Genomic DNA, 12,066 nt, shown 5'->3' on the forward strand with positions numbered 1-12,066 from the left:
CTGTTCTCAACCTAGGATAGATTTTTTTCATAGAAGAGAAGATTAAAGAACCCAGTAGAGTCCTTCTTTCTCAGACTCATTTCTCCTTCATGGTTCATCTCAGCATTGCTGGCCCTGCCTCATTTTCTTGGCCAGTCCTTCCAGCGGCCCTTTCTTCTCAGAACTATAGTCTTTTCTCTCTTTCCTCCTCCTCTAAGCATCTCCTCACTATCTTCTCCATCAGGATGCCTTATTTTATTTGTTGCCACCTTTGGCCAGGTCATATGCTAGCATTCAGCTGGGGTTGTGAGCAGAAAAGACAAATAAGTGCTTAGATTTTAAAAAACCAACTACAATGCAGGGGTACTCAAGGCTCTTTACCTAAAAGCCTCCTTACTGAGAAGGCTGACATGTGGAGGACCACAGTTTGAAGCCATCCCAAGCCACTCTGAGTCTCCAATTGCAACCAAAAAAAGCAAAATGGGGGCATGCCTCAAGTGATAGAGCTAGACAAGCTGAGCATGTTCAAGACCCAGACTTCAAACTCTGGTAGTTGCAAATACAAAAGTTAGACTCTGTTGCAGGCCAGGTTTAGGTAGTACAGACAAGATTCATAGAGGCAGCACTTGGATTCCCCTGACTGCCCTTGTTTGACACTCACACCTGAATCTCCATGGACATAGAACAGGTTTGGAGAACTTGTTCTTCTACTAGACTCCTCTAGCAACTGCCAAGTTGGTGCTGTTCCCAAGAAATCAGACTGTCTAGTTTAGACTTCCCAATATTGCTGGAAAGACTGGCACAGACCACCCAGTTCTCCAAAGTTTTCCCCTGGGTTCTCCATCTCAGTCTTCCCACAACTGGGACTACAGGCTTGGGCCGCTCTACTCTTTTCCTAGATGAAGTCTCTCTTTACACAGGCTGGCCTAGAAAAATAGTGAAAGAGGTTATTTATTTAGAGCTAGAAACCTAAACATGTAGAAGAAGGTGAGACAGAGAATTTTCACTTCATTTTGTCTGCATTTTGTCGGTGGGTGCATGGGGGGATCATGGGTTTCCAGCCCAACCTGTGAGTTGTACCTGAACTCTTCAGCTCAAGGCTACGACCCTACCCCTGTTCCTGGGTGTTGTCCCTAAGCTCTGCAGTACCCTTGAGCCAAGCCCCACTTCCTGTTTTCTGGAGGTTAGATGGAGATAAGAGTCTCGGGTCCTTTTGTGCCCAGGCTGGCTTTGAACCTTGATCCTCAGATCTCAGACACTAAGGAGCTATGGTTACTATGGAAGCCACTGAGCCCAGCTTTGTCTGTATTTTTCAAGGATGAAATTCCTTTGTGTGATGTAAATTGTTTAAATGTGAGGAAAATAAAGGCTTAGCACATTGTACTTGTGAATTTCAGTGGCTTATTGTTAGAGGATATCAGTAGAAAGCAGTTGGACAACTGGAACAAGGGAGAGGAGAGTGCAGCAAAAGCCATGTTTCCATCAGAAATCTTTCTGATGATAGTGTTTGATCCATGAAATTAAGAGACACCAAAACAAGGCAAGATGAAAACCCAATTTGACATGCTTCATGTTAATGTGAAATAGGCAAGGTTGAAAGGAAAAACTTCATTGTGGACTCTGAAACCAGATCTTGGAGGAAAGGCTAAAGGAAGAGGGGCCATTTGAACTGAGGAAAAGGTCACACACCCTGGGGTCACGTTGGTTATCCTAGCTACTTAGGAGGCTGAGAACTGAGGATTGTGGTTTGAAGCCAACCCAGATAGAAAACACTTATCCCCAATTAATTATAAATATTCCAAAGTGGAAGAGTGTCCCATCCAGCGGGACATCAACTAGGGCCAAGAACCTAGAGGGAGGAATGAAAGGGACAGGAGACATGAAGAAGGCAGCAAGACAAGCATCCTGATCAAGCTGCCAATTTTATTTTTCACACAAGGGTTTATATGCCTCTTCAGGAGAGGGATTGGGGTATAGGAACTTCTCGGGGGAGGGGGTCCGGTAGTAGGATGTTTGCTTGGGGTAGAGGCCAAGTAGTAGGATGTTTGCATATCAACGCAAGCAGGCATGTGTTGCTTAGTGACCTACTTACAAGATGCAAGCACATTCTTACAGTAAGAATTCAGGGAGGGGGAGAATGTCCCCGATCTCCTCCCGTCATCTTGAAATAAGTGAGGGGCAAGGATTTAGGCAATTTCTGAATTATGGTAGGCATTAACATGAGAGGGGGGACAGAGGCCATGATTCCTAGAATGGAGGCCATGTTGAGGAAGAAGCAAGACCCACTGGCTCATGTATCTGTCTTTCTGCTGAGGCCAAGCATCTTTTTGCGGGGGAATGGTTTTCATAGATGCCAACCTCCATGCTATTGGGCGTGTCCCTCAGGAGACCCCGAGACTGAGGGCTGTTTAGGCTGTCTCCTCGCAGTCTTAGCTGCACCTCATGCAAATGCTCTACACCGGTCAACGGTAGATGCATATCCCTCGAGTGGGGATTACGGTTCCTCTGGGGGGCCCATAGTCCTCATACCCATTTAGCATGTCCCTCATCTAGGCTGTTCAGCACTGGATGGACAATTCACCCATCCAGAGTCACCATAATGGCTGGAACCAACTAAGGGACTTTGAGTTTAGCACAGAATGTCCCATCACCAAGAGTTTTTGGTTCCAGTCCTCTCAGGAAACGGCTGTGGGGTGGTGGTAGAATCAGGCAGAACAGAATATGTGGCAGCAGTTTCATCTCTCAGTAACTCCAATGGAATGTCACACCTCCTGCTGGGTTGCCTGCAAATTTCTGCACAAACTGGTTAAAGAAGCTAAACCTAAGGCCTGACTTCGGTGAATTCTCCCAGTGATTCCCTGGTTGTTTTCCTGAGCACACTCATTTTGTCAGGCTGACAACCCATTAGTTTTTTTTAACCTTTTCTTTTTTTAAAAAAAAGAATTTATTAACGTTGATTTTTACATCATCTTTTAAATGACAAGTTTAACATACAAGTGTTCAAGGAGGCAATCTCTATTTACAATCACTGGGACTTAGTATTTAGAACTTAATCACAATGAAGCTAAGGTTTGTATGTCATGGAAACACATTAATTTTTGAAATAAAACATTATGTCTATAGAGTCATAGGTTTTTATGTCTATATAGAGGAGGAATTTAGATTAATGTGGAGAGAATAGGGGAATGCAGCCATAATATTTAACAACATATATCCTATGAACCTAGGGAAATGGAGAAGATAGGATAGGGGTTGATATATCCATCAAGATATATTGTACTTATAAACTGATTGGTTAATGTAAACCCGCTTGTGTAACCACCTAAGATACTAAAAGTTTAAGTTAAAATGGCATAGGACTATTTCTCTCTAATGTTTGGGTATACCTGACCAATATTATCCTTGATATTGATTTATAAATTTGACTTAGAGAAAATTAAATTTAGATTATTATTATAGAACTCTAAAGGTAGCATTTCATAAGCAAGAAATTCTGGAAGCTCCCAATGTTTTTTTTTTCCTGGAATGGTGATGTAGTAAGAATTTATCTTGTAGAAGATTAAGATATAATGATTTTTGTCTTTCTTTGCAATATTGTGAACTGCTTTAAGAGGCAGAAACCATTTGTAAAGGACAAATTCTATGCAAGATCAAATGATTAACTAAACCCACAACCTTAGCTGGCCCATATTTTCTCTCTTTATTCTCCATTGAGTTAACTGGCAAGACATTTTGCTCTGTACTCTAACAAACATATACGTTTTCTTTTTCACTTTTATGCAGGAGTAGGAGAAGGTAATGGAGCAGACCTGAAAATTGAAATAATAATGCAGCACAAGACTGTATTTACTTGTACTCGCCAAACCTGCACGGTGAGCCAAAGCTCATAAATGAGAATTCTCATGTTTGTGTCAAAGCTCCCAGTCAAGTGGCATGATGGTCTTCCCCAAAGTAACACTCACCAAAAAGAGACAGCTCTTGCCCTCTGTCACCATTCCAGTTGGCATTGCTTAGTTCAGATGCAAAGCAGAGCCTTGTTCCAAACAGTTTCTGAAAGATATTGTCAAACTGTGCTTCAGTTTAGTGCTGCTTTGAATTCACTTGTGCCCACAAATGCTAAGAATGTCCCCAGGAATTACTCAAGGATTTAAATGCATACATCATGTCAGTATTTGCCATATGATCTTCCTTTTGATCATTTTGATCATTTATTACAAAGCTCTGATTCTCAAATGCAGTGTTCTTGAAGGTCACCTTGGCACTTGTGGAAGTGGAAAGTCATAGGTTCAAAGAGTGATGCAGAATCTGTCCACTCAGCAATGGGCTCAGTGACTGTCATTGAGACGTTTTGTTGGATGTCACCTTGAGAGCAGTAGAGACAGCATATGGACTGAGGAGATGCCTCTTTACCCACAGCCATTTCTGAAATGTTCAAGAAATTCTCAAGACTGTGCACCTTTTCCAGGAGAAATTGGCTAATTTCCTTTTTAATCCCAAAGGAAGCTTTCAGAATGATTCCCAGGTTCCTGTTGTCACTTCTGTACATGCACACAAGTGTAGTGTGTTGTGAGGTTTAGGTAATATATTTGAATTTAATCTCTAATCTATGAGTTATCAAATCAGTGTAAAAAGTGACCATTTTCAAACCACTTTGTCACATAGGACACTGATCCCATCAATTCTTAGCCCACATTTATTCTTATTTTCCTGGATTTTAAGCTCTGAATCAATGACAACCCTAGTGTAGCCAAGCTATTTCCATCAATATCTGGACCTACAAATTCCCATTAGAGAAGACTGACTCATCTGTTTGGCACATGGAATAAAATTCTCAGTTTCATTGATATTTTTGCTGGTTTCTCTTCTCAGGCCTATATTATTCCTCCTTTATTAAAATCCTCCAATGACCAACTGAAATTCTACTTTCTAGAATATGCTTTGTTATTCAAACTTTCTGCTGTATACTGCCCTCCCATAGGACACACTTGCACACTTCCTTATAAAGCTTGAAAACAATATATTATTTTCATATTGTTCTGTATGTAGAAAACTTCCTGAAAACTTGAAAATCATGTGAGAGTCTTCTGTGGGCATGTTTCTTGAAGCCTAGCATAGCTTTCTTCTTATTCTATGATGGTATATGAATATCAGAGTAATACATGGGATGATTTCATAGTTGTTAATCCCCAAACTTGACCTGTTTGTGGTCATTCCATTCACTGGAATGGCTCATTGACCTCATCAGCAACATAATATTTGTCATGAAAGTGGGGTCAATTATTCATTGCTTCTTGAACATCAATATACTGTTTCAGACTGAAGTTAAAAGCGCATCCTTAAAAGAATATAAAAATCAGATGATTCACATAGAACAGTCATGTGTATTACATTAGAAACTCCTGGTCATATAGGATGAGACTAAATGAAAGGATCTCTAGGATATTGAAACAAGAGCTTTATCTTGTGTGATTGTGGCTCTTAATGCACTCCGTTATTCCTCTTCTGTTTAGTTTCCTTCTGGTTAATCTCATATTGTTACTGTATCTGACTTTGTGACCTGGTATATTGTATGTATGTTTATTTGATTATTTAAAATAGGAAAGAGAAGTGGGGAAACAATATGATTGGGAGAGGTGTTGGGGGAGGAAAATGGGGACAAAACCATGAGAGCTGGTATCAATGTGTGAGAAGTAAGACACCTACTATCTGGTGAATATAACTGTAATCCCTCTATACATTACAATAAACAAAAAGACACTTGTCAAAAATGAATACTTTGCTTCTCAAGTGTAGTCTTAAGATAGCTATCAAACATTTGGAGCCCAGTACCTTTACCACTTCAGAAAAAAATTACTGCTATTTTCTATATGAAATGACTGAGCTATGAAATTATGAGTATATAATGAATTAAGGATGATTTCATGAGTGAAAAAGAATACTAATCGCTGGCAACACTTTGAGTTCCTAATTCCATGTGTTCATTGACAGGTTGTCCATGATATTGATACAAATAGAGCAATCTTTTTGGTGCCCAACTGTCCGGACTTATGTGATGATATAAAAGTAAAATTTTCTTCTTCGGTGAGTCCTCAAGTATCCTGCATGATTGTATGCTCTTTTGTTTGGTCTGGGTTTGCGATTTCCTTTGCTGCAGTTCCCTAAAATATAAAGGACAGATAAAAATGCATGTCTCGGGAAGGGGAGGAAAACACAAAACAAAGTCATCAGGATTTCTTGTATATATTTAAAATATTTCTGATCACTTTCTTCTGAATTGTAAGCACTTGATATCTGTTACTTATCAAATGAGAAAAGTATGAAAGCAAAGATGCTAAAAAGAACCCAACATTGTTGGCTTTCCATAAGAGTAATTACAGTTATGTTGTCTATCTTTTAAACACGTCGTGATCAGTGTGTTTACCAAATGTGAGGGAGATTTTACTTTCCTGTCCATAATTATCTATTGACTTGCTATCATTAGTATGACTGTGTAATTTTAATGGATCAGCCGTACATGTCATGTCTGAGTGTCATATATGACTATAATGATTTTCTATGAAATCATCTATTCCTACTCTCAGTAAGAACTTCCATGTGTTCTGTATGCCCTCCTTCATTACCTGCTTGCTCACTGCTGAGCAGTCTTAGGTACTGAGATATGAATGTGAATGTTGAAGTAAGTAACCACCTGGGAAGTCTCTCCATTTCAATGTTTCCCCTTGGATAACAGAACCACTGTGAATTCTTGCTTAGCTAGTGTCTCTAAACAAACACTGTGGTTTTTTTCCCTGGTGCAGGGGGTCTTGATGAGAGCTAGTTTTGTGATTATTAAGGGTTAAGATGGGATGGCATGCTTGTGAAAAATGAGGAAATTATTGATTACTGGTTTGTTTTGTTTTTGGCCATACTTTGGTTTGGATTTTTGCTTGGTTTACTTGCTTGGCTAAACATCTATCACTCGAGTCATGCCTCCAGCCCTGTTTGTTTGCTGGTTAACGTGGAAACAATATTTTACTTTTTGCCATGGCTGACTTTGATCCTCCAGATCTCAGCTTCTTGTGTAGCTAGCCATCACCAATATTGATGCCTACTTATTCAAACTAGCTGTCAGTTATGGAAATAGATGTGAGTACTAGGTCTTTGGGCTGACTCTCAAGGACTCTGTCTCTGGACAGGACCATACATTCCAGCTTTGTTGTGATGGAGCTCCAGGTGAAATGGCTGTGGATGCTGTACAGTGTGTCTTTCACAGGATGATTGTTTACCCTGGTGGGGAGTGGCTTCATGTCTAATTGGCCCACTGGTGACCATGGATGCTCCTCACAGGAAGCTTGTTTGTACTGACAGATGACCTATATCTGCTGTCTGACTTTCTACCAAATTAATCACTCTAGGAAAACCCTGAATAGAGCAGGTTGTATATGCTTATTACATAAGTCACCAACAAAGCATGAAAACACAACACAGTGAATAAGAGAAGCAGTGTATGACAGAGAAGGGAAAGGCAGCACATCTTGCAGGGCCAGTGGATGGAGGGGAGCCATCCAGGGGAAACTGATACCTGACCAGTAGAGGGACACAAGGCAACCTTAGAAGCAAATAACATTCTCCTGGGGGCCAGGTGTGACCTTAGCAGGTTTTCCATGGGAGGTTTCATTGTGGTCCAAGGTGCTGTAACACAAGTAGTCACTATGACATATCTTCAGAGGTCCCTGGTAGTATGGAGTCACTAGGTCAAGTGCATTGTATCTGCTTTCACATAGACAGGTGATCACTAGAAAATGGGTGCATGAGACAAGTGTCTAGCTCATTCCCACTGAGGAACTGAGAGGTAGCAGAGACTGGAAACTGTTGGGGGTGGCTGTGCCCTGCTTCTGGTATTCCAGCCTAACAGAGTCAAAGTGAAAGCAGAGCAAACATAAAGGATGAAGAATTCACCACAGTATGTTTGGGGTGTGTGTGTGTGTGTGTGTGTGTGTGTGTGTGTGTGTGTGTGTGTGTCTAAACATAGGTCTTTAGTTGATTCTTTAGTGGTGTTCTAATCAGAGAGATCATTGTCTATATTTATCATATAAAAACATCCCTGAAGTTGAATTGGTGCCAAATGGTCATTCTATGTTTAACTTATTGAGAAACCCACAGACGCTTTTCTACCATTGCTTTCCCATTTGGCATTTGTGTCAGCAAGGTCTGAGGACTCCAGTGGTCTGTGGTTTTGCTGAATTTTGTTGGTGATCCTAGTGGGTGAGACAGTAGAAGTCCAGCTCTGCTCTGCATGTGCTTACCACCTTTGGGGTATACTCTCTGACTAACTGAAGTATATGCTCAAACCCTTGGTGTTTGTTGCATCTGCTTTTGTTTTTCAGACATTAGTTTTTGAATTAAAAATATTGTGAATACAAGATCCCATCCAGATACAAAATATGCCTATGTTTCCCTCTATTTTGGTGCTACATTTTTTCACCCTGATTATGTCTTTTAATGAAATCCAACTGAACACTTGTTTTCTATTTCATTGTAGTAATTTTGATCCTTTATATTTTTAATGAAAAAGTATTCTCTTCAAGCCTCTGAGTACATTGTAATAGATAGGATGTTGCAATTGATGTACACAAAAAGGCAGAAGGAAGGAACGTCAACCCCAATGCAATTATTAGTTTTTGGTATCCATTTTATTATACAAATCACCTCTTTCTTTAATCATGTGTTTTTAGAAGCTTCCAAACTATTATGATGACTGTGCATTCTTCATGTGGTTCCATACATCTCTCATAGAGAAGAACAGGTAAGGACAGATTGTAAGACAGATTGGCAATTCCTTTGCCTACTATACTAAGCTCATTTTCTACAAAAATAAAGAATTGCTTAAGCAAACATTTCCTATCCCCTACCACAAGGCAATGTGTCAGTGAAGAGGCAATTACCCAGATCATAGTAATGATCAAGTTCTCTCACGACGTGTACATCTACCCGGTTCCTGGAATATAGAAAGGTCTAGGTGGATGTCACTTTATTGGATCATGATTGGTGGGATTCGTCTAGGGAGGCTTTAGCTGGCTTTCTTCTGCTGTAGGCACATTTCCATGTAGGACAGAAGTTTTAAGGCCTGAGAAGTATTAGCAATTTCAAAAGCATTGTTTGGTTAACCTCCCCTTTGAAAAGGTTTCCTCATGACTGAATGATGTATTATTGCTAAGAACCTACTACTTTATCTAGAAACTCATTCCTGAACCTACAAAGACTCAGTTTTCAGGAGTATTGACCTGTGGTGGTAAAAAGAAAAACACTTTCTAGATCATCCATATCAAGGTAGAAATGACTGTTGCCATGTCCTCATAAAACTGTGAGGATAGATATGAAGACCTTGGAGCTGGGGGAGGTGGCTCAGGCCTATTATCCTAGCTACTCAAGAGCCTGATCTGAAGATTAAGGCTCAAAGCCACCCTGGGCACTAAAGGACCTGAGACTCTTATCTCCAATTAACCTCTAGAAAAGGGAAATAGGGGTTGAGTTAAGGGTAGGGTGTTATTCTTGGGTTGTAGAGCTCAGGGACAACACTCAGGCCCCATGACCCACGAAGAGGGAGAGAGAGAGAGAGAGAGAGAGAGAGAGAGAGAGAGAGAGAGAGAGAGAGAGAGAGAGAGAGAGAGAGAGAGAGAGAGAGGAGGGGGGGAGAATGAAGACCTTGGGCCATGAGTTTGTCCTAGTGGTAGAGTGCTTGTCTAACATGCACAAAGACCCAGGTTTGATTCCTCGTTACCACATACATAGAAAAAGCCAGAAGTGGTGCTGGATAGTATTGGTTACATCCAGTGCCAGACTTCTCTTCAAATCTGAACTGGGCCTGATAATACCTCAAATCTATTAAGACAGCAGCAAGAAAGCCTCATTTCTACAGATTTGTAACTCACATACAATTTGATTTTGGAAAGAGTAAACTCTACATTTAAAGGAAAATTTCTATCCATTTTCCTATGTGTCCAGCTGTCTCTTGAGCAAAGTCCTCGACAAAGGCAGGGTGTTTACTTGTTGCTTCTTGTCAAACTGGTTCTTGCTAAAGGATAGCTTTGTCCTTTCCACCACCATCATCTCATTGGAGATTTTAAGAACATTGGATCCTCCTTTTTGTAGTCATTTCTGGAAAATTGGTATCATTTTTTCCTTGCTTGATAAATCTTTTTTACACTGATGAGATTGTGGCTTAGACAAAAACATCATTTCACCGATTCAGGGCGATATAGCTGGGCACTGGTGGCTCAGTGACCTGTCATTCTAGCTACACAGGAGGCTGAGATCTGAGGAACACAGTTTGAAGCTAGCCTGGGCAGGCATGTCTATGTCACACTTATCTCCAACGAGTCCTTGAAAAATCAGAAATGCAACTGGAGCTCAAGTAAGAGAGGGTCAGCTTGAGCAGAGAAAGTTTATTGAGAACTCAAGGTCGTGAGTAGAAACCCCACTACTGTCATTAACGAAAACAAAGACAAATACAAAAAAAAACCCCAGAACACTATTTAATTACGAGGTTTCATTATACACCCAATTATGTCTTGGTAATTATTGTGACAGTCCTGGGGCTTGAACTCATGGCTTCTGCACTGTTCTTTGGCCTTCTCAAGGCTAGAGTCCTACCACTTGATCCACAGCACCACTGTCAGCTTTTCCTATGTATGTAGTACTGAGTCATTGAACCTGGGTCTTCATGCATGCTAGGCAAGCACTCTTACACTAGGCCAAACTCCCAGCCCCTTGGTAACTTTTGTCAATTATAAACACTTAGAATATATGTTTGTTTGTTTATTTGAAGTAGGGAAAGAGGGGAAACATGATTGGAAGGGGGTGGGTGGAGGGAAACAGGGAGAAACACATGAGAAGGTGTATTAATGTGTGAGAAGACTTGCACCTCCTACTACCTGACAAATGAAATTTAAAAAGTTTTACAAAACACTTAGATAATATGCTCAATGTGGGTGTCAGTAATTCTCTAACAGGCATGTTGTGACTGATCAATTTGTTTCTGAAGATTAAGGTCTTTTATGTCATTCCAAAGAGGCAGAATGGGCTAAGTAGTGAAGACAAGTAGGACTTAAATCCTGGTTGCAGCCAGCAAGTCTCTTTGTAAACAAGGGTGTGCTATTGGATGACTATTCTGTTTTGGTTTTATTGTTCTTTTTTTAATGTCGGGAGAATGTAAAGATGGATTACAGTTATATTCGTCAGGTAGTAGGTGCATTACTTCTCACATAATTGTACCCCTTCTCATGCTTTTGTCTCCTCCTCCACCTCCCAGTCCTCTCTTTTCTCCCCTTCCCTTCCCTGTTTCAAATAAACAAATAAATGTGTATACAATATACCAGGTAGCAAGTCACACACAGTAACAACATGAGAAAAACCATAAGGGCAAAAAAACGAGAAGAGAAATAACATAGTACATTAAGAACTACAATCACATACTGTAAGCCCTAAAAGAAAATGTAATGACTTTTTTTCCTGTCCTTAGACTTTATTTAACACGAGCTGACCTGGACAATCCACATAAAGAAAAGACATGGAACATATATCGTCCAGACTTTGCTGTAGATATATTCTTTGAAGAAGTCTTTCAGTGACAAACACACTATATTCTGTATGTTTATTAAATAAATTATATATTGGTAATAGTAACCTCTCTTCAGAGTGTGTATGTTTCTATGAACTCATCAATGCATGTATACATATGTACATACATCATAATCTTGAATTGGCTAGTTTATGAATTTACCAATTGTATGTCTCCACAACTACTGGCCTTCTTCTCTCAACTCATTTTCTTTCTTCCCTGTGTATCCATTTTTCAGAATTGCTACAAAAAAGCCAGGAGTGGTGGCTCACTCCTGTAATCCTATCTACACAAGAGGATGAGATCTGAGGATCTGGGTTCAAAGCCAGCCAGGGTACTAAAACCATGAGACTCTTATCTCCAATTAACCACTAGGAAAACCGGAAGTGGCCCCTGGCTCAAGGGCCAGGGCAATAGCCTTGAGCTGAAGAGCAAAGGGATAGTGCCCAGGCCCAGAGTTCAAACCCCATGACCAGCAGAAAAAAAAA

At 40.4% G+C, this 12,066-nt stretch overlaps 1 protein-coding gene across 1 annotated transcript in view; it reads left to right on the plus strand.

Annotated features, from left to right (window-relative positions):
• LOC150064916 (uncharacterized) overlaps positions 1-11,637 on the plus strand; it is a 96,200-nt gene extending 84,563 nt beyond the window's left edge. The window contains exons 33-36 of the mRNA XM_090329283.1: positions 3,763-3,851; positions 5,968-6,060; positions 8,694-8,764; positions 11,480-11,637. Coding sequence (XP_090185409.1) covers positions 3,763-3,851; positions 5,968-6,060; positions 8,694-8,764; positions 11,480-11,588 — 362 coding nt within the window. The 3' untranslated portion in view covers positions 11,589-11,637. The remainder of the gene's footprint in view (positions 1-3,762; positions 3,852-5,967; positions 6,061-8,693; positions 8,765-11,479) is intronic.
• The last annotated feature ends 429 nt before the right edge of the window (positions 11,638-12,066 follow it).

Source organism: Megascapheus bottae, chromosome 3, assembly GCF_031878675.1.
Source record: "Megascapheus bottae isolate mThoBot1 chromosome 3, mThoBot2.hap1, whole genome shotgun sequence".
Classification (NCBI taxonomy): domain Eukaryota; kingdom Metazoa; phylum Chordata; class Mammalia; order Rodentia; family Geomyidae; genus Megascapheus; species Megascapheus bottae.